A 23,324-nucleotide genomic window follows, 5' to 3' on the forward strand; every position below is an offset into this window, starting at 1 on the left:
GAGGGTTGTGTAGTGTTTTACTCTCAGTGTGTTTGAGTGACAGTGTGTGTTATCTCAGTGAGGGTTGTGTAGTGTTTTACTCTCAGTGTGTTTGAGTGACAGTGTGTGTTATCTCAGTGAGGGTTGTGTAGTGTTTTACTCTCAGTGTGTTCGAGTGACAGTGTGTGTTATCTCAGTGAGGGTTGTGTAGTGTTTTACTCTCAGTGTGTTCGAGTGACAGTGTGTGTTATCTCAGTGAGGGTTGTGTAGTGTTTTACTCTCAGTGTGTTCGAGTGACAGTGTGTGTTATCTCAGTGAGGGTTGTGTAGTGTTTTACTCTCAGTGTGTTCTGAGTGACAGTGTGTGTTATCTCAGTGAGGGTTGTGTAGTGTTTCACTCTCAGTGTGTTCTGAGTGACAGTGTGTGTTATCTCAGTGAGGGTTGTGTAGTGTTTTACTCTCAGTGTGTTCTGAGTGACAGTGTGTGTTATCTCGGTGAGGGTTGTGTAGTGTTTCACTCTCAGTGTGTTTGAGTGACAGTGTGTGTTATCTCAGTGAGGGTTGTGTAGTGTTTTACTCTCAGTGTGTTCTGAGTGACAGTGTGTGTTATCTCAGTGAGGATTGTGTAGTGTTTTACTCTCAGTGTGTTCTGAGTGACAGTGTGTGTTATCTCAGTGAGGGTTGTGTAGTGTTTTACTCTCAGTGTGTTCGAGTGACAGTGTGTGTTATCTCGGTGAGGGTTGTGTAGTGTTTTACTCTCAGTGTGTTCTGAGTGACAGTGTGTGTTATCTCAGTGAGGGTTGTGTAGTGTTTTACTCTCAGTGTGTTCGAGTGACAGTGTGTGTTATCTCAGTGAGGGTTGTGTAGTGTTTTACTCTCAGTGTGTTCTGAGTGACAGTGTGTGTTATCTCAGTGAGGGTTGTGTAGTGTTTTACTCTCAGTGTGTTCGAGTGACAGTGTGTGTTATCTCGGTGAGGGTTGTGTAGTGTTTTACTCTCAGTGTGTTCTGAGTGACAGTGTGTGTTATCTCGGTGAGGGTTGTGTAGTGTTTTACTCTCAGTGTGTTCGAGTGACAGTGTGTGTTATCTCGGTGAGGGTTGTGTAGTGTTTTACTCTCAGTGTGTTCTGAGTGACAGTGTGTGTTATCTCGGTGAGGGTTGTGTAGTGTTTTACTCTCAGTGTGTTCTGAGTGACAGTGTGTGTTATCGCAGTGAGGGTTGTGTAGTGTTTTACTCTCAGTGTGTTCTGAGTGACAGTGTGTGTTATCTCAGTGAGGGTTGTGTAGTGTTTTACTCTCAGTGTGTTCGAGTGACAGTGTGTGTTATCTCAGTGAGGGTTGTGTAGTGTTTTACTCTCAGTGTGTTCTGAGTGACAGTGTGTGTTATCGCAGTGAGGGTTGTGTAGTGTTTTTACTCTCAGTGTGTTCTGAGTGACAGTGTGTGTTATCTCAGTGAGGGTTGTGTAGTGTTTTACTCTCAGTGTGTTCTGAGTGACAGTGTGTGTTATCTCAGTGAGGGTTGTGTAGTGTTTTACTCTCAGTGTGTTCGAGTGACAGTGTGTGTTATCTCAGTGAGGGTTGTGTAGTGTTTTACTCTCAGTGTGTTCGAGTGACAGTGTGTGTTATCTCAGTGAGGGTTGTGTAGTGTTTCACTCTCAGTGTGTTCTGAGTGACAGTGTGTGTTATCTCAGTGAGGGTTGTGTAGTGTTTTACTCTCAGTGTGTTCTGAGTGACAGTGTGTGTTATCTCGGTGAGGGTTGTGTAGTGTTTCACTCTCAGTGTGTTTGAGTGACAGTGTGTGTTATCTCAGTGAGGGTTGTGTAGTGTTTTACTCTCAGTGTGTTCTGAGTGACAGTGTGTGTGTTATCTCGGTGAGGGTTGTGTAGTGTTTTACTCTCAGTGTGTTCTGAGTGACAGTGTGTGTTATCTCGGTGAGGGTTGTGTAGTGTTTTACTCTCAGTGTGTTCTGAGTGACAGTGTGTGTTATCTCGGTGAGGGTTGTGTAGTGTTTTACTCTCAGTGTGTTCTGAGTGACAGTGTGTGTTATCTCGGTGAGGGTTGTGTAGTGTTTTACTCTCAGTGTGTTCTGAGTGACAGTGTGTGTTATCTCAGTGAGGGTTGTGTAGTGTTTTACTCTCAGTGTGTTCTGAGTGACAGTGTGTGTTATCTCAGTGAGGGTTGTGTAGTGTTTTACTCTCAGTGTGTTCTGAGTGACAGTGTGTGTTATCTCAGTGAGGGTTGTGTAGTGTTTTACTCTCAGTGTGTTCTGAGTGACAGTGTGTGTTATCTCGGTGAGGGTTGTGTAGTGTTTTACTCTCAGTGTGTTCGAGTGACAGTGTGTGTTATCGCAGTGAGGGTTGTGTAGTGTTTTTACTCTCAGTGTGTTCTGAGTGACAGTGTGTGTTATCTCAGTGAGGGTTGTGTAGTGTTTTACTCTCAGTGTGTTCGAGTGACAGTGTGTGTTATCTCAGTGAGGGTTGTGTAGTGTTTTACTCTCAGTGTGTTCTGAGTGACAGTGTGTGTTATCTCAGTGAGGGTTGTGTAGTGTTTTACTCTCAGTGTGTTCTGAGTGACAGTGTGTGTTATCTCAGTGAGGGTTGTGTAGTGTTTTACTCTCAGTGTGTTCGAGTGACAGTGTGTGTTATCTCGGTGAGGGTTGTGTAGTGTTTTACTCTCAGTGTGTTCGAGTGACAGTGTGTGTTATCTCAGTGAGGGTTGTGTAGTGTTTTTACTCTCAGTGTGTTCTGAGTGACAGTGTGTGTTATCTCAGTGAGGGTTGTGTAGTGTTTTACTCTCAGTGTGTTCTGAGTGACAGTGTGTGTTATCGCAGTGAGGGTTGTGTAGTGTTTTACTCTCAGTGTTCTGAGTGACAGTGTGTGTTATCTCAGTGAGGGTTGTGTAGTGTTTTACTCTCAGTGTGTTCGAGTGACAGTGTGTGTTATCTCAGTGAGGGTTGTGTAGTGTTTTACTCTCAGTGTTCTGAGTGACAGTGTGTGTTATCTCGGTGAGGGTTGTGTAGTGTTTTACTCTCAGTGTGTTCTGAGTGACAGTGTGTGTTATCTCAGTGAGGGTTGTGTAGTGTTTTACTCTCAGTGTGTTCGAGTGACAGTGTGTGTTATCTCAGTGAGGGTTGTGTAGTGTTTTACTCTCAGTGTTCTGAGTGACAGTGTGTGTTATCTCAGTGAGGGTTGTGTAGTGTTTTACTCTCAGTGTGTTCTGAGTGACAGTGTGTGTTATCTCGGTGAGGGTTGTGTAGTGTTTTTACTCTCAGTGTGTTCTGAGTGACAGTGTGTGTTATCTCAGTGAGGGTTGTGTAGTGTTTTACTCTCAGTGTGTTCTGAGTGACAGTGTGTGTTATCTCGGTGAGGGTTGTGTAGTGTTTTACTCTCAGTGTGTTCTGAGTGACAGTGTGTGTTATCTCAGTGAGGGTTGTGTAGTGTTTTACTCTCAGTGTGTTCTGAGTGACAGTGTGTGTTATCTCAGTGAGGGTTGTGTAGTGTTTTACTCTCAGTGTGTTCTGAGTGACAGTGTGTGTTATCTCGGTGAGGGTTGTGTAGTGTTTTTACTCTCAGTGTGTTCTGAGTGACAGTGTGTGTTATCTCAGTGAGGGTTGTGTAGTGTTTTACTCTCAGTGTGTTCTGAGTGACAGTGTGTGTTATCGCAGTGAGGGTTGTGTAGTGTTTTACTCTCAGTGTGTTCTGAGTGACAGTGTGTGTTATCGCAGTGAGGGTTGTGTAGTGTTTTACTCTCAGTGTGTTCTGAGTGACAGTGTGTGTTATCTCAGTGAGGGTTGTGTAGTGTTTTACTCTCAGTGTGTTCGAGTGACAGTGTGTGTTATCTCGGTGAGGGTTGTGTAGTGTTTTACTCTCAGTGTGTTCTGAGTGACAGTGTGTGTTATCTCGGTGAGGGTTGTGTAGTGTTTTACTCTCAGTGTGTTCGAGTGACAGTGTGTGTTATCTCAGTGAGGGTTGTGTAGTGTTTTACTCTCAGTGTGTTCGAGTGACAGTGTGTGTTATCTCGGTGAGGGTTGTGTAGTGTTTTACTCTCAGTGTGTTCGAGTGACATTGTGTGTTATCTCAGTGAGGGTTGTGTAGTGTTTTACTCTCAGTGTTCTGAGTGACAGTGTGTGTTATCTCAGTGAGGGTTGTGTAGTGTTTTACTCTCAGTGTGTTCGAGTGACAGTGTGTGTTATCTCGGTGAGGGTTGTGTAGTGTTTTACTCTCAGTGTGTTCTGAGTGACAGTGTGTGTTATCTCGGTGAGGGTTGTGTAGTGTTTTACTCTCAGTGTGTTCTGAGTGACAGTGTGTGTTATCGCAGTGAGGGTTGTGTAGTGTTTTACTCTCAGTGTGTTCTGAGTGACAGTGTGTGTTATCTCAGTGAGGGTTGTGTAGTGTTTTACTCTCAGTGTGTTCTGAGTGACAGTGTGTGTTATCGCAGTGAGGGTTGTGTAGTGTTTTACTCTCAGTGTGTTCTGAGTGACAGTGTGTGTTATCTCAGTGAGGGTTGTGTAGTGTTTTACTCTCAGTGTGTTCGAGTGACAGTGTGTGTTATCTCAGTGAGGGTTGTGTAGTGTTTTACTCTCAGTGTTCTGAGTGACAGTGTGTGTTATCTCGGTGAGGGTTGTGTAGTGTTTTACTCTCAGTGTGTTCTGAGTGACAGTGTGTGTTATCGCAGTGAGGGTTGTGTAGTGTTTTACTCTCAGTGTGTTCTGAGTGACAGTGTGTGTTATCTCAGTGAGGGTTGTGTAGTGTTTTACTCTCAGTGTGTTCTGAGTGACAGTGTGTGTTATCTCGGTGAGGGTTGTGTAGTGTTTTACTCTCAGTGTGTTCTGAGTGACAGTGTGTGTTATCTCGGTGAGGGTTGTGTAGTGTTTTACTCTCAGTGTGTTCGAGTGACAGTGTGTGTTATCTCGGTGAGGGTTGTGTAGTGTTTCACTCTCAGTGTGTTCGAGTGACAGTGTGTGTTATCTCGGTGAGGGTTGTGTAGTGTTTTACTCTCAGTGTGTTTGAGTGACAGTGTGTGTTATCTCGGTGAGGGTTGTGTAGTGTTTTACTCTCAGTGTGTTCTGAGTGACAGTGTGTGTTATCTCAGTGAGGGTTGTGTAGTGTTTTACTCTCAGTGTGTTCTGAGTGACAGTGTGTGTTATCTCAGTGAGGGTTGTGTAGTGTTTTACTCTCAGTGTGTTCTGAGTGACAGTGTGTGTTATCTCAGTGAGGGTTGTGTAGTGTTTTACTCTCAGTGTTCTGAGTGACAGTGTGTGTTATCTCGGTGAGGGTTGTGTAGTGTTTTACTCTCAGTGTGTTCTGAGTGACAGTGTGTGTTATCTCAGTGAGGGTTGTGTAGTGTTTTACTCTCAGTGTGTTCTGAGTGACAGTGTGTGTTATCTCAGTGAGGGTTGTGTAGTGTTTTACTCTCAGTGTGTTCTGAGTGACAGTGTGTGTTATCTCGGTGAGGGTTGTGTAGTGTTTTACTCTCAGTGTGTTCTGAGTGACAGTGTGTGTTATCTCGGTGAGGGTTGTGTAGTGTTTTACTCTCAGTGTGTTCGAGTGACAGTGTGTGTTATCTCGGTGAGGGTTGTGTAGTGTTTTACTCTCAGTGTGTTTGAGTGACAGTGTGTGTTATCTCGGTGAGGGTTGTGTAGTGTTTTACTCTCAGTGTGTTCGAGTGACAGTGTGTGTTATCTCGGTGAGGGTTGTGTAGTGTTTTACTCTCAGTGTGTTTGAGTGACAGTGTGTGTTATCTCGGTGAGGGTTGTGTAGTGTTTTACTCTCAGTGTGTTCTGAGTGACAGTGTGTGTTATCTCGGTGAGGGTTGTGTAGTGTTTTACTCTCAGTGTGTTCTGAGTGACAGTGTGTGTTATCTCGGTGAGGGTTGTGTAGTGTTTTACTCTCAGTGTGTTCGAGTGACAGTGTGTGTTATCTCGGTGAGGGTTGTGTAGTGTTTTACTCTCAGTGTGTTCTGAGTGACAGTGTGTGTTATCTCGGTGAGGGTTGTGTAGTGTTTTACTCTCAGTGTGTTCTGAGTGACAGTGTGTGTTATCGCAGTGAGGGTTGTGTAGTGTTTTACTCTCAGTGTGTTCTGAGTGACAGTGTGTGTTATCTCAGTGAGGGTTGTGTAGTGTTTTACTCTCAGTGTGTTCTGAGTGACAGTGTGTGTTATCGCAGTGAGGGTTGTGTAGTGTTTTACTCTCAGTGTGTTCTGAGTGACAGTGTGTGTTATCTCAGTGAGGGTTGTGTAGTGTTTTACTCTCAGTGTGTTCGAGTGACAGTGTGTGTTATCTCAGTGAGGGTTGTGTAGTGTTTTACTCTCAGTGTGTTCTGAGTGACAGTGTGTGTTATCTCAGTGAGGATTGTGTAGTGTTTTACTCTCAGTGTGTTCGAGTGACAGTGTGTGTTATCTCAGTGAGGGTTGTGTAGTGTTTTACTCTCAGTGTGTTCGAGTGACAGTGTGTGTTATCTCGGTGAGGGTTGTGTAGTGTTTTACTCTCAGTGTGTTCTGAGTGACAGTGTGTGTTATCTCAGTGAGGGTTGTGTAGTGTTTTACTCTCAGTGTGTTCTGAGTGACAGTGTGTGTTATCTCAGTGAGGGTTGTGTAGTGTTTTACTCTCAGTGTGTTCGAGTGACAGTGTGTGTTATCTCGGTGAGGGTTGTGTAGTGTTTTACTCTCAGTGTGTTTGAGTGACAGTGTGTGTTATCTCAGTGAGGGTTGTGTAGTGTTTTACTCTCAGTGTGTTTGAGTGACAGTGTGTGTTATCTCAGTGAGGGTTGTGTAGTGTTTTACTCTCAGTGTGTTCTGAGTGACAGTGTGTGTTATCTCAGTGAGGGTTGTGTAGTGTTTTACTCTCAGTGTTCTGAGTGACAGTGTGTGTTATCTCGGTGAGGGTTGTGTAGTGTTTTACTCTCAGTGTGTTCTGAGTGACAGTGTGTGTTATCGCAGTGAGGGTTGTGTAGTGTTTTACTCTCAGTGTGTTCTGAGTGACAGTGTGTGTTATCTCAGTGAGGGTTGTGTAGTGTTTTACTCTCAGTGTGTTTGAGTGACAGTGTGTGTTATCTCAGTGAGGGTTGTGTAGTGTTTTACTCTCAGTGTGTTTGAGTGACAGTGTGTGTTATCTCAGTGAGGGTTGTGTAGTGTTTTACTCTCAGTGTGTTCGAGTGACAGTGTGTGTTATCTCAGTGAGGGTTGTGTAGTGTTTTACTCTCAGTGTGTTCTGAGTGACAGTGTGTGTTATCTCAGTGAGGGTTGTGTAGTGTTTTACTCTCAGTGTGTTCTGAGTGACAGTGTGTGTTATCTCAGTGAGGGTTGTGTAGTGTTTTACTCTCAGTGTGTTCGAGTGACAGTGTGTGTTATCTCAGTGAGGGTTGTGTAGTGTTTTACTCTCAGTGTGTTCTGAGTGACAGTGTGTGTTATCGCAGTGAGGGTTGTGTAGTGTTTTACTCTCAGTGTGTTTGAGTGACAGTGTGTGTTATCTCAGTGAGGGTTGTGTAGTGTTTTACTCTCAGTGTGTTCTGAGTGACAGTGTGTGTTATCTCGGTGAGGGTTGTGTAGTGTTTTACTCTCAGTGTGTTCTGAGTGACAGTGTGTGTTATCTCAGTGAGGGTTGTGTAGTGTGTTACTCTCAGTGTGTTCTGAGTGACAGTGTGTGTTATCTCAGTGAGGGTTGTGTAGTGTTTTACTCTCAGTGTGTTTGAGTGACAGTGTGTGTTATCTCAGTGAAGGTTGTGTAGTGTTTTTACTCTCAGTGTGTTCTGAGTGACAGTGTGTGTTATCTCAGTGAGGGTTGTGTAGTGTTTGGCTGCACTGAGCCTGTTTTGAGCCATGTGTTAAGAGTTGTGTTGCTTGGAGTGAGTTTTGCAGGTGATGTGAACTGTTTAGCTCAGGTGACTGTTGGTAGTGCAGACTGTAGTTAGAGTTTTGCACATGTAGCTCCAGTTGTGCTCACTGTCGTTTAGCAATCGAAAAAAACTGTAAGGTCTATTTTCATAATATAACTTTAAATATGCATTTTTTTTATTTTTTAAAAACATGTCAAGAGGGGACCTGAAACTCCATCCGTTGTCTGCCTTCAACAGGAAGTGTGTGTGTGTGTGTGTGTGTGTGTGTGTGTGTGTGTGTGTGTGTGTGTGTGTGTGTGTGTGTGTGTGTGTGTGTGTGTGTGTGTGTGTGTGTGTGTGTGTGTCTGTGTCTGTGTCTGTGTCTGTGTCTGTGTCTGTGTCTGTGTGTGTGTGTGTGTGTGTGTGTGTGTGTGTGTGTGTGAGTGTGTGTGTGAGTGTGTGTGTGTGTGTCTGCTTGTGCAAAGCTCAGGCTGACAGAGGGACTAGGATAAGTCCGAGTATAACCGTATGAGGGCATTAGATTAGATGTGTTGCACTGACAGCTCATGATTAGAGGATGGCCCTTGAGACGGGGTCAGTACTTCTAGAGGACCAGTGGTTACGTTCACACTGTAAATTATAAAGAGTGATAACAGACAACAATCCTTTACAGAAAGGAAACCAGACAAATCAAAATAAAAATAAAATAAAAATAAAACAAATCAAAATAAATCAACAAATCATTCCACAAAATAGGACAAATTAAATCAAAACCAAGGCAATTATCAATTTTACCCTCAGGCCGCTCTGGTTACCGGGGTTCTCGGGAGCGCTTGCGATCCAATTCATTCTCAGCGCCGTATTTGTGTGGCGTCTTCACCATAGACATGTATCTATGGTCTTCACCGCATGAGTTTGGTGCATCACTTAAATCAGTCCGTGCTTGTCCCCCTTAAGTAGTACATGCACAGTTCGTCCCCCCACCCCGTTTAACCAGAGCTCAATGCCACACATACATGCTTAAACACTTGCCTGATGCTGAATGAGCCCTTCTCTGATCACTGAGATTGTCTCTATAATCCTGTAAAGTAAAATAAATCAGAGGGATTCGGGCCGGAGTTTGAGACTGGGCGTGACGTCATGCGCGTTCACGGCGCGCGCACATAGAGATGTCTGGCAGGTTTGTGTATTCGCCGGCATTCTCCGTAGTAGATGATTGTAAGAGACCTGCTTGTAGTTCATTTCAAACACCAACGCAAACTCCACGTAAGATAAAAAAAGAAAACTTTTGTCTAGTGCCACCAAAAGGGCCACATTGGACTCAGACAGGCGTCGGAATAAGACGAGAGTAAACATAGGGAAGGCTTTCAACAAATGGAGAGATCTCCGCTCTGCTTTTGCTATTCAATTAAAACAGTTCAAATATCTTGAGTGTGATATAAAATGCTGATATATAAGTTAGATAATTAGACACAAATTTTAAGCAAATTACTGCATGCATATAGACTATTAATTTTATGTGGGTAAACTCTTAATTTGAAAAATAATTAATGCATTTCCTGCCAATCAGATTTAGCACCACCCACAGGGGAAAATCGGAATATTAAGTGTTTTTTCTGAGTTCCGTGCAAGAACGGGTAAATCAAAAATCAAGTCATAATTTCGTTTTTTCGTTTTTCTAAAAAAACGAAAAAACGGAAAAAGGAGCTGTTTTCTCGTTTTTCCGTTTTTATATGTGAAAGCAAAAACAAATGAACGAATGATACCCGGACCTTACTGCCTAATTATGATGTATTGCTATTGGAATATGCTACTTATCAGATCAATAAATCAGGCTAAACCCCTGCACATCTTCAGCGGATTACGTTAGCCTGTTTGGCTTTTATGGTAAAGTGTGCATATCTGTTAATAACACTGGCTCAACACACATCTACTCTGAACACAGTTTATAGGCTATTTGCATTGCTGTTAGTTTCACTTCTTTATTTGAGCAGTTTCCAGGATGCCATTAAACAGAAATAAACTCTTGGTCTGTCTTCAGAAGCGCCACTAAACTGAGGCGGCCCTGCTCTCGGTTATTGCAGCGGCTTCTCAACTATTACATGTGTTCATATGTTGGATCTGAACAAAACTGCACACGGTTCTCAACCTCAGCTCGCTTCAGTGGACTTCTCTACAGACACGTCACACGCTCATGAAGGGGAATATCATATTTGTATCAAACCTCTGAGGAAAGGAGAAATATTAAACACAACTGCAGAGGTTTATTAAGAAAATGAAGAAAAGCTGCTAAAACCAGGAATGAACAGACAAGATACAAGAATCCTCAAATCATCTCCATCACACAGAACAGAGAGAGGATTATACAGTCTGAGTCTGTCCATTACTGTATTTAATATTATATTTAAAGCAGTTTACATATGAAGCACAAGAGAATGACTTTCAACACTGTAGGCTAATATCTATAAAACCCATATAAATGAGAATAAATCTGGCTTTTATATGTAAAACACACATTTGAATCAGTTTAAAGAGTTTTCCTCAGTTTTCTGAGAAGAAGAAACTAAAACAATGACCAATCCTCTTGAGTTTTTGCTATTGTAAATATTGTTGCAGATTGGCTGTAAACTCATCAGTATTTTATTGTAATATTGTCGGCATCTCTATTTCCTCAGGGTGCTGCGAGTCCTTCCTCCCTGCAAAATAAAAGCATTGACTGACCTCTCGTGTGTGTTTTATCATGATTGCAGATGTTCAGATCAGACGAGTGTGAATCATCAGATTGTGTGCGGCTCGAACTCACCAGCTCTTCTTGCACAGATGATCTGAAGAAGAATCACAGTAGGAGCAGCAAACACTGCCATCTCAACAATAGTCACGATCACTGCAGGAAACATGAGAGGAAGAAGAGAAACTGGACATGACTGAAGTCAAGGGTCTTCAACTATCAACAGTTATTGATGAAGCATTTACAGACTGACTGATAGTTTAATGTTATCAAGCTGTCAGTATAAATGAACGTGTCGTACCTCTGTATAATAATCCAGCATTCACACTGACTTCAGTTTCTCCTGGATCTGTGGATCACGTCTGTTAGTTCAGTTCAACACATAATGCCACATATACACAACATCATCATCACATAATACTTGAACCTTGTGTAGGAGCTGCTGCTGTAGTTCGGCTTGAGTTCTTCCCAGAGTTACGAGAATAAAGTCGAAACATTACGAGAATAAAGTCGAAACATTACGAGAATAAAGTCGAAACATTACGAGATTAAAGTCGGAACATTACGAGAATAAAGTCGAAACATTACGAGAATAAAGTCGAAACATTACGAGAATAAAGTCGGAACATTACGAGAATAAAGTCGGAACATTACGAGATTAAAGTCGAAACATTACGAGAATAAAGTCGAAACATTACGAGAATAAAGTCGAAACATTACGAGAATAAAGTCGAAACATTACGAGATTAAAGTCGGAACATTACGAGAATAAAGTCGAAACATTACGAGAATAAAGTCGGAACATTACGAGAATAAAGTCGAAACATTACGAGAATAAAGTCGAAACATTACGAGATTAAAGTCGGAACATTACGAGAATAAAGTCGGAACATTACGAGATTAAAGTCGAAACATTACGAGAATAAAGTCGAAACATTCCGAGAATAAAGTCGAAACATTACGAGATTAAAGTCGAAACATTACGAGATTAAAGTCGAAACATTACGAGATTAAAGTCGAAACATTACGAGATTAAAGTCGAAACATTACGAGAATAAAGTCGAAACATTACGAGATTAAAGTCGAAACATTACGAGATTAAAGTCGAAACATTACGAGAATAAAGTCGAAACATTACGAGATTAAAGTCGAAACATTACGAGAATAAAGTCGAAACATTACGAGAATAAAGTCGAAACATTACGAGAATAAAGTCGAAACATTACGAGATTAAAGTCGAAACATTACGAGAATAAAGTCGAAACATTACGAGATTTAAGTCGAAACATTACGAGAATAAAGTCGAAACATTACGAGATTAAAGTCGAAACATTACGAGAATTAAGTCGAAACATTACGAGAATAAAGTCGAAACATTACGAGATTAAAGTCGAAACATTACGAGAATAAAGTCGAAACATTACGAGAATAAAGTCGAAACATTACGAGAATAAAGTCGAAACATTACAAGATTAAAGTCGAAACATTATGAGATTAAAGTCGAAACATTACGAGAATAAAGTCGAAACATTACGAGATTAAAGTCGAAACATTACGAGATTAAAGTCGAAACATTACGAGATTAAAGTCGAAACATTACGAGATTAAAGTCGAAACATTACGAGAATAAAGTCGAAATATTACGAGATTAAAGTCGAAACATTACGAGTCAAGTCAAGTCAAGTCAAGTCAAGAATATTTGTATAGCGCTTTTCACAATACAGATTGTATCAAAGCAGCTTCACAGTATTAAATTAAAATAATAATAAAACGTCCATGTTTGGTAATGCTAATCAATAGTAATATTGATTGATTCATTAAATTGAATATCCCCAACTGAGCAAGCCAAAGGCAACAGTGGCAAGGAAACGAAAAACTCCATCAGGTGACCCAATGGAGAAAAAAAAACCTTGGGAGAACCCAGGCTCAGTCGGGGCCAGTTATCCTCTGGCGGTTATGAACTAGAGGCCGGATTTAACTGTAAGATTAAAACATTTATATGAATGCCTGGTTAAATAGATGCGTCTTTAGTCTAGTTTTGAACTGGGAGAGCGACTCTGAGCAACGAACAGTATCAGGAAGGCTATTCCAGAGTTTTGGAGCTAAATGTGAGAATGCTCTCCCTCCTTTGGTGGACTTAGATATCCTAGGTATAACCAAAAGCCTCGAATTTAGCGATCTTAAAGAGCGCGATGGATTATATGGCGATAGAAGATCCGTTAAATAAACTGGAGCTAAGCCGTTTAGGGCTTTATAAGTCAGTAACAATACCTTATAATTAATACGGAACTTTATAGGTAACCAGTGTAGAGATGATAAGATCGGTGTTATATGATCATATTTTCTTGACCTAGTAAGAACTCTAGCGGCTGCATTTTGGACTAACTGTAGCTTGTTTATTGAGGATGCAGGACAACCAGCTAATAGAGCATTACAGTAATCTAGTCTCGAGGTCATGAATGCATGAACTAACTTTTCTGCATCAGAAACTGATAGCATATTACGTAGCTTAGCAATGTTTCTAAGGTGGAAAAATGCCGTTTTTGTAACATATGAAATATGATTTTTAAAAGACAGGTCGCAGTCTAGTATGACACCCAGGTCTTTTACTGTAGAGGATAAAGTAGCAGGACATCCTACTATGTTAAAGTTGTATTGTGAGAGGTTTTGTGGGCGTTTTTTTGAACCGATGAGTAGTACCTCCGTCTTGTCTGGATTTAATAGAAGAAAATTACGCGTCATCCAATCTTTTATATCTTTAACCCACTCTGTCAATTTTGATAATTTAGCGTTTTCATCCGGCCGTGATGAAATATATAATTGAGTGTCATCAGCATAACAATGGAAACTAATTCCATGTTTCCTTATAATATTTCCAAGTGGCAGCATATATATTGAGAATAATAGAGGGCCTAGCACAGATCCCTGCGGCACTCCATAGTTTACTGAAGTTATGATCGATTTTTTTCCATTTAAATAGACAAAATGGTAGCGGTCAGATAAGTATGATCTAAACCAGCTTAATGCTTGTCCTTGAACGCCAGTATAATTTTGTAGTCGATCTAAGAGTATTGTGTGATCTATAGTGTCGAACGCAGCACTCAGATCAAGTAAAACTAGTATTGAGATACAGCCTTGGTCAGAAGCTAAAAGTAAATCATTTGTAATTTTAACCAGCGCAGTTTCAGTGCTATGGTGCGGCCTGAATCCAGACTGAAACTTTTCATAGATGTCATTTTCTTGCAAAAAAGAGCTCAGTTGAGCGGACACAACTTTTTCTAGTATTTTAGATATAAATGGAAGATTTGAAATGGGTCTATAATTTGCTAGATTATGTGGGTCTAATTGTGGTTTCTTAATAAGAGGTTTTATAACTGCCAGTTTAAATGTTTTTGGAACGTGACCTAAAGATAGAGACGAGTTAATAATATTGAGTAGAGGCTCTTCCACTACAGGTAACACTTCTTTCAGTAGTTTAGTGGGTATAGGATCTAATAAGCACGTTGTTGTTTTAGATGAAGTGATAAGTTTATTTAGCTCTTTTTGTCCTATAGTTGTAAAGCACTGTAATTGTTCTTGCGGGGTGATAATTGAGGCTGATTTATAAGGCGCGATTGAAGATTGAGTGTTTACAATTGTGGTTCTGATGCTTTCTATTTTCTCAGTGAAGAAGTTCATGAAATCATTACTGCTAAACTGTAACGGGATATTTTGGTCAGGTGACGTTTGTTTATTTATTAGTCTAGCCACGGTGGTAAATAAAAATCTTGGATTATTTTGGTTGTTTTCTATTAGTTTGCGGAGATGCTCAGCCCTGGCTGCTTTTAGAGCCTTTTTATAACGTGACATACTGTCTTTCCACGCGATTCTAAAGACCTCTAAATTAGTTTGTTTCCATTTACGCTCTAATTTACGGGTTTCTCTCTTTAGAACATGCGTAGTATTGTTGTACCATGGTGCTTTACTTTTCTCTCTGACCTTTTTTAATCTAATGGGTGCAACAATATCCAATGTTCTAGAGAGAATGGTGCTCATAGTGCTAGTTACTTCCTCTAATTCGTCTGTTTGTTTGGGTTCAGGCAGTAACTGAGACAAATCAGATAAGCAATTTGAGAAATTATCTATGGTGGATGGAAGGATTGTTCTGCCTGGTCGGTAACGCGGCGCAGTATGACATAGTACTGTAGTCCGTAATATACAAGTTACCAGGAAGTGGTCACTGACACCATCACTTTGTGGAATGATATCTATATCGGTTGGATCGGTTCCGTATGATATAATTAAATCGAGTGTATGATTAAGACGATGAGTTGGTCCGGTGACGTTTTGCTTGACCCCAAAGGAGTTTAATAAATCTGTAAACGCAGCCCCTAACATTTGAATTATCTACGTGTATGTTGAAATCTCCAACAATTAATGCTTTATCGACGTTGACCAATAGATCTGAGAGAAAATCTGCAAACTCTTTTAGGAAATCAGCGTAGGGCCCTGGCGGTCTATATACGGTAACCAAGGCTAGAGATAATAGAGATTTCTTTCTTACATCTAAGAGCGTAACATTTAGCACAAGTACTTCAAACGAATTAAATTTGTCACCTGTTTTCTGAGTAACATTAAGAATATCTCTATAGATTGTTGCAACACCGCCGCCACGACCAATCAGACGGGGCTCATGCTTATAACAGTATCCTGGTGGAGTGGACTCATTTAGACCGAAATAGTCATTTGGTTTAAGCCAGGTTTCAGTAAGGCAAAGTACATCGATGCTATTATCTGTGACTATTTCATTTACAATAGCTGCTTTAGGTGTGAGTGATCTAATGTTCAGAAGACCTAGCTTTAGAAATTGTTTTTGTTCACTAATAGCGAGATTTTCTGTTTTAATAACAATTAGATTTTTCCTAGATCCTACAGTAGATTTATTATTTGATCTCACTAAACGAGGAATAGACACAGTTTCTATTAAATGTTCTACACTAGTATTTATATCAATTAATTTGGTGCAGCAGAGACTGTGATTTGGATTTTTGGTAACTAGTCAAACGGTCTTTAACGTCTTGGAGATGTTGTCCGACAGAAGATCCGCTCCATTTCTACTTGGGTGTAAGCCATCAGCACGGTAGAGCCTAGGACGCTCCCAAAATAGATTCCAATTATTTATAAAGAGCAGTTTCTGCTCATTGCACCATGACATTAACCATTCATTTAGCGCGAATAATCTACTGAACTTCTCATGCCCTTGTCGATACGTGGGAAGCGGCCCAGACACGATGATCGTTATTTCAGGCGATGCGGTGCGTACCGTCTCGATTAGGTTCCTATAATCCTTTTTCAAAACCTCCGTCTGCCGCAGCCTGACGTCGTTCGCTCCTGCGTGCAAGACGACAGCTCCGACGCGCTCGTCACCGTTCAAGATCTCGGGTACTCGCGCAGCGATATCAGAAACACGGTCATCAGGAAAACAGTGGCTACGCACCTTACTTTTACCTGACGTAGCGTGGACGTTCCGAACAATTGAATCGCCGATAATCACAGCATCGTGTTCCGTTTCGCGAAGAGGGGAGAAGCGGTTCTGAGTGGAAATCTCGAAGACCGGGAGGGGCGGAGAGATTCTTCGCGTCTTCCGCTGCGAAACAACCCAAGCTTCGTGACGGCGCCTCGGAGCCGGGGTGTATGAAACTTGTGAGAACCGCCTTGGCGCACGGGACCAATGCTGAGAGACGCACGGTGTTGACGCAATCGGAGTCTGCGGATTATTAACTGATTTGTGTGCATCGACGCGAGATGTTTCAAGAGCTAAACGCCGGTCTCTTAGCTCGGCTTGTCTCTCTAGAAGGTCGCGGATCTGCTTTTCTACAGCTTCCAGCTCAGACTGCACCGCCTGCAGCTCGAATGTGTCCTCACTTGCACCAAAAGGTAGACAACATAACGTTACATTTGATATATTCGCCATTTAAAAAGATGGACAGTAAGTTAGCAACGACGCTACCAGTGATGCTATCAATATTAACGCTAATTTATAACTGAAATCTTGGATATAATCTGTCTTTTTAATGGTACGGGTGTGATGTAGACGCACGATAGGCGAGAAAATGTTCGTTTGTAAATGAGTGTAAAGAAGACGCGCTCAGCCGTCCGACCCACAGGTGTAACGGACCGGTATTGGGTCAATCGGTTTGAGACGCGTCTACTCAACAGTCCGCGTTGTAACTACGATATTTTGAGCGTCAGTGTTTCTCAGTGAGAAAAAGTAGAAAATATTAGTTGTAAGTGAGTTTAAAGAGAGAAATCCCGGATTTTGAATCAAATCGACGGAGCTCAAACACAAACAACGCGTTCAGGAAGTGACGTAACAGGAAGTCAGGAAGTGACGTAAAAGTACGAGAATAAAGTCGAAACATTACGAGATTAAAGTCGAAACATTACGAGATTAAAGTCGAAACATTACGAGAATAAAGTCGAAACATTACGAGATTAAAGTCGAAACATTACGAGATTAAAGTCGAAACATTACGAGATTAAAGTCGAAACATTACGAGAATAAAGTCGAAACATTACGAGAATAAAGTCGAAACATTACGAGATTAAAGTCGAAACATTACGAGATTAAAGTCGAAACATTACGAAAATAAAGTCGAAACATTAAGAGAATAAAGTCGAAACATTACGAGAATAAAGTCGAAACATTACGAGATTAAAGTCGAAACATTACGAGAATAAAGTCGAAACATTACGAGAATAAAGTCGAAACATTACGAGAATAAAGTCGAAACATTACGAGAATAAAGTCGAAACATTACGAGATTAAAGTCGAAACATTACGAGATTAAAGTCGAAACATTACGAGAATAAAGTCGAAACATTACGAGAATAAAGTCGAAACATTACGAGAATAAAGTCGAAACATTACGAGATTAAAGTCGAAACATTATGAGAATAAAGTCGAAACATTATGAGAATAAAGTCGAAACATTACGAGATTAAAGTCGAAACATTACGAGAATAAAGTCGAAACATTACGAGATTAAAGTCAAAACATTACGAGAATAAAGTCGAAACATTACGAGAATAAAGTCGAGACATTACGAGAATAAAGTCGAAACATTACGAGATTAAAGTCGAAACATTATGAGAATAAAGTCGAAACATTATGAGAATAAAGTCGAAACATTACGAGAATAAAGTCGAAACATTACGAGATTAAAGTCAAAACATTACGAGAATAAAGTCGAAACATTACGAGAATAAAGTCGAGACATTACGAGAATAAAGTCGAAACATTACGAGATTAAAGTCGAAACATTACGAGATTAAAGTCGAAACATTACGAGAATAAAGTCGAAACATTACGAGATTAAAGTCGAAACATTACTAGAATAAAGTCGAGACATTACGAGAATAAAGTCGAAACATTACGAGAATAAAGTCGAAACATTACGAGAATAAAGTCGAAACATTACGAGATTAAAGTCGAAACATTACGAGAATAAAGTCGAAACATTACGAGATTAAAGTCGAAACATTACGAGAATAAAGTCGAAACATTACGAGATTAAAGTCGAAACATTACGAGAATAAAGTCGAAACATTACGAGATTAAAGTCGAAACATTACGAGAATAAAGTCGAAACATTACGAGATTAAAGTCGAAACATTACGAGAATAAAGTCGAAACATTACGAGAATAAAGTCGAAACATTACGAGATTAAAGTCGAAACATTACGAGAATAAAGTCGAAACATTACGAGAATAAAGTCGAAACATTACGAGATTAAAGTCGAACACAACACATAACGCCACATATACACAACATCATCATCACACAATACTTGTGTTCCATCATCTCAGTTTACAGTGGCAGTCGTTGAGAAGAGAGATGTCACTGTATCATTTATTCCTGGTTTATATGAGAGAGAAACACAGTTGAGCTTCTGCAAATAAACCTTCAGTTTGAATGAATGACATAAGCCTTATAATTCATAAACCGGGTCCTGCATGGGTCATATTACTTCTGGTTTATGCAATATATCATGTATGACCCGTGTAGGAGGCCAATATTGGGGATTATAAGGATTGTTATGCAGTTTATGACTTTGACCACTAATATTGTACAGTCCCAAACCGTATGAAGGCCTCAGGAAGAGTCGAGCCAGTCTGTGGAAGTTTCCAGTAATCTGTCAGAAAAGAGTTTCTCACCTGAATACTTGACAGTGTATCTGACTGAGGTCTGGAGTTTATATCTGCGAGTAACTTCACATCTCCACTCTCTGTTGTCATCTTCATTCAGGAGTGTTGTAGTCAGAGTGAGGATACAGCGATATGGTGATGATGATGATGATGATGATATCTGATATCTGGAGTCTGTCTTCAGATCAACACCAGTCTGACTCACCCACAACAGCTCATATCCCAGATAACTGAACGAATAATCACAGTAGAATCTAGTATACAACTGACAGGAGAGAGTCACAGAGCGGCCTGGACTGATATCAGTCTGTGAGGATGAAGATGAAGATGATGATGATGATGATGATGATGATGATGATGATGATGATGATGATGATGATGATGATGATGATGAAGATGAAGACACTGAAACTGAACACAAATCACAGACTCTTCAATCATCATCTGAGTTTAAAGGGAGAATCTGCCCTTTTTAAATTGACCACATAATCATAAACTAACCATGAAGAACATGCAGAAAAACATCAGCAACAGTTTCTTGTTGTTCTCCATTCACAGATTGTCTGCATCTGTATAATCCATAATCTTCTCCTGTGACGGTCGTGATGTTCAGAGAGCAGTCAGACTCCAGACTCAGTCTCTCATGTCTCTCTGTGTCTTTATTCTTCATCCCTCCAGTAATCAGATCAACTCTCTCTGAATAACTATCATAGGTCCATGTTATTGATCTGCAGTCAGGATGATCATTATTACAGGACAGACGGACACTTTCACCAGAACTGATGAACACATCTTCATATCCACTGGTTCCTGAAACACAGTATATCTCAGTGATCATTATGATATATATTAATAAATGAGAACATAAAACACACCAGCATAAAAAGCTGAAGTTTTCACTCATAGTATTTTCCTCACTTAAAGCAAACAACACACTCTCCAGAATAAACTATTAGTCTTTATCAGAGAGCTGTTCAAATCACTGACACACTCTTAATATGAAGATAATCTTCATCATCAGATGTTTGAGTGACACTATGTCCAGTGTCAGGAATAATACAGTATGATCTGTGTGTATCAATACACAACTCTGAGATCACAACGTGAATGTGTGCAAGAATAAACTGAGCATGTTCAAATGAACTCTTTCCAGACTAATTCCACTAGATGTGTTTAGAGAAAACCCAGATGTCTTTACCTGTGAGAAGTGAAGAGAGAAGGATCAGTCCCAGCAGACACAGATCACACTTATCAGCCATCTTCTGTTTCTGTCAGTCTTCCTCTTCTTTATATATAGTTACAGCTCCTCCTTTAAACATCATCAGCTCCTCCTTTAAACATCATCAGCTCCTCCTTTAAACATCATCAGCTCCTCCTTTAAACATCATCAGCTCCTCCTTTAAACATCATCAGCTCCTCCTTTAAACATCATCAGCTCCTCCTTTATACATCATCAGCTCCTCCTTTAAACATCATCAGCTCCTCCTTTAAAGATCATCAGCTCCTCCTTTAAACATCATCAGCTCCTCCTTTAAACATCATCAGCTCCTCCTTTATACATCATCAGCTCCTCCTTTATACATCATCAGCTCCTCCTTTAAACATCATCAGCTCCTCCTTTAAACATCATCAGCTCCTCCTTTAAACATCATCAGCTCCTCCTTTAAACATCATCAGCTCCTCCTTTAAACATCATCAGCTCCTCCTTTAAACATCATCAGCTCCTCCTTTAAACATCATCAGCTCCTCCTGCGGTTATTCACTTCCTCTGATTCACTGAGTGTTTAAACCCGTTGCTATATAGTGACACTATACAGTGTAACGTTGTCCTCTCTGTAGATCGGCTCATATAGACTCTGAACTGTGGACTTTAACACTGAGGATTTTGCTCTGTGGTCTTGAATGCTCTTGACTCTGAGTGACTCAACGGTCCTCTACTAAACCCCATGTAATGTGTTGAGTGCTGGATGGAATCTGGATTACATTATCAGATTGCAAATATATATATATTAGTTACATTACATTTTAATATACTTGTAGTCAGACTACAGTTACTTTGTGTCACAGACATCACTGGTGACAATAAACATAAAGCCTCATGTTGCAGTGCATGATGGGAACCGCCAATCAAAGCTCCAGTGGTTTCAGACAGGGCTCAGAATGAAGGATGAAATCATCATTATTGCTAATATACCGTATAACTGTTGAGCTGAGAGAACCTGAAGGTCGTGATGGAGAGATGAAGCTTTAAAGCTTTCCAGCCTGATGTGTTTAACAGTGGAGGATTTCTCCAGGCTTCGAATGCACACAGCGACCCCTGCTGGCCAGTGCTAATATCACGCAGATATTTCTTTATGCAGGGCTGCCAAGGCTGAGAAACACGCACACACACACACACACACACACGCACGCACACACACACACACACACACACACACACACACACACACACACACACACACACACACACACACACACACACACACACACACAGGTCTGTAGAGGTGACGTCTGTAAAACTGCATATTTAAAGGAATATAATGAAAAATATATACATATTTGGGGATGTTTGAAAATATTTTGTATGTCATTTTTGTTTCTTCAAAATGAGCAGAAACACTAGTCCCCTGTTGGCCAGTGTAGAACGATAGTCCTCTGTGAGACGTGTGTGTGTGTGTGTGTGGCACTTAATGTATTGTACAATACATTACAAACGTATTGTAATGTATTGTAATACAATATATTTTTAACTCAAATATAGGTTAAAAATACCGGCGACAAAAGCAGAGGCGAGAAGGGCTCTTATCATTCATAATATTTTTCTTATTTAAAGCTTTCTCTTCCTAGACACTTTCTATGCTTGGTTATGCAGTCCCTAACACACACCATTGCATACACACACACACCATTGCACACACACTCACACACACGTCTATATTACTAACACAGAGGACTATCGCTCTACACTGGCCAAGAGGGGACTAGTGTTTCTGGTCATTTTGAAGAAACAAAAATGACATGCAAAATCTTTTCAAACATATATATGTATATTTTTTCATAATATAACTTATATATTTCTAATATAACTTTTAATAAAAAAAAAACATGCCAAGAAGGGTTCTGCAACTCTGACCGATGTCTACCTTCAACAGAAACTTTGTGTGTGTGTGTGTGTGTGTGTGTGTGTGTGTGTGTGTGTGTGTGTGTGTGTGTGTGTGTGTGTGTGTGTGTGTGTGTGTGTGTGAACAGTGAAGTGAACTGGCCGTGAAGTCTGTCTTCATAATGCAACTTTATATATATATATATAATGTTCACACAGGAATCAGAGATCACAATATGCATAGATAAACATATACAATATACTGTAGCGACTGTCAAAGGCTGTTATCTGCTATGTGTAACCCCGGGCGTGCTGTTGGTTGGTGGTCTGGGGAAAGGGGGCGGACCCCCTGGGGATATAGTGTTTGAGTTGAGGAAGTTCTCTCTCTTTGCTGTTCTGGGCGAGACACAGCCCTAATGCCTGCACGTTGTGCTTCTGTTCAATAAACCAGTTAACTGAACTCTGGCCTCCTGTGAGATGCTACATAAGAATGACCAAACCATCAGTTATAAGTAGATAGTGCCATTCTTGATTTTTTTTAAATAAATTTGTACAAAAGAAAACTTTACAAAATAAATTTGTCAGGGTAAACCCTAGCATTTTCTGTGGTTTATTTGAGAATGTCCGCTTCTTGGACATTGGTAACAGAATTGTTTGGCCTGTTTTCTCACCTGAGAAACACCTGAGAAACACCTGAGAAACACCTGAGAAACACCTGAGAAACACCTCAGAAACACCTGTGAAACACCTGAGAAACACCTGAGAAACACCTGTGAAACACCTGAGAAACACCTGAGAAACACCTGAGAAACACCTGAGAAACACCTTAGAAACACCTGAGAAACACCTGAGAAACACCTGAGAAACACCTGAGAAACACCTGAGAAACACCTCAGAAACACCTGAGAAACACCTGAGAAACACCTGAGAAACACCTGTGAAACACCTGTGAAACACCTGAGAAACACCTGTGAAACACCTGAGAAACACCTGAGGAACACCTGTGAAACACCTGAGAAACACCTCAGAAACACCTCAGAAACACCTGAGAAACACCTGAGAAACACCTGTGAAACACCTGAGAAACACCTGAGAAACACCTGAGAAACACCTCAGAAACACCTGTGAAACACCTGAGAAACACCTGTGAAACACCTGAGAAACACCTGAGAAACACCTGAGAAACACCTGTGAAACACCTGAGAAACACATGTGAAACACCTGAGAAACACCTGAGAAACACCTGAGAAACACCTGTGAAACACCTGAGAAACACATGTGAAACACCTGAGAAACACCTGTGAAACACCTGAGAAACACCTGTGAAACACCTGTGAAACACCTGAGAAACACCTGTGAAACACCTGAGAAACACCTGAGAAACACCTGAGAAACCCCTGAGAAACACCTGAGAAACACCTGTGAAACACCTGTGAAACACCTGTGAAACACCTGAGAAACACCTGAGAAACACCTGAGAAACACCTGTGAAACACCTCAGAAACACCTGAGAAACACCTG

General features: G+C 40.7%; 1 protein-coding gene across 1 annotated transcript; it reads right to left on the reverse strand.

Moving 5' to 3' along the window:
• Window positions 1-10,065: 10,065 nt before the first annotated feature.
• LOC307010784 (uncharacterized protein) lies at window positions 10,066-20,045 on the reverse strand. The gene is made up of 6 exons (XM_079635769.1): window positions 19,902-20,045; window positions 19,205-19,513; window positions 18,713-19,114; window positions 10,817-10,864; window positions 10,591-10,671; window positions 10,066-10,483 (listed from the first exon to the last, which is right to left on the reverse strand). The coding sequence occupies exons 1-6, from the start codon at window positions 19,960-19,962 to the stop codon at window positions 10,428-10,430; spliced, it is 957 nt and encodes a 318-aa protein (XP_079491895.1). The 5' UTR covers window positions 19,963-20,045; the 3' UTR covers window positions 10,066-10,427.
• Between the last annotated feature and the right edge of the window lie 3,279 nt (window positions 20,046-23,324).

Source organism: Phoxinus phoxinus, assembly GCF_949152265.1.
Source record: "Phoxinus phoxinus genome assembly, chromosome: 14".
NCBI classification, from domain to species: Eukaryota; Metazoa; Chordata; class Actinopteri; order Cypriniformes; family Leuciscidae; genus Phoxinus; species Phoxinus phoxinus.

Coding starts and splice junctions, on each gene's coding strand:
- LOC307010784 (XM_079635769.1), bottom strand. CDS start 19,962: ATGGCTGATAAGTGTGATCTGTGTCTGCTGGGACTGATCCTTCTCTCT. Junction 10,865..18,712: donor ATACACTGTCAAGTATTCAG/GTGAGAAACTCT, acceptor CGTGATCCACAG/ATCCAGGAGAAACTGAAGTC. Junction 10,672..10,816: donor TGCTGGATTATTATACAGAG/GTACGACACGTT, acceptor TGTTTCCTGCAG/TGATCGTGACTATTGTTGAG.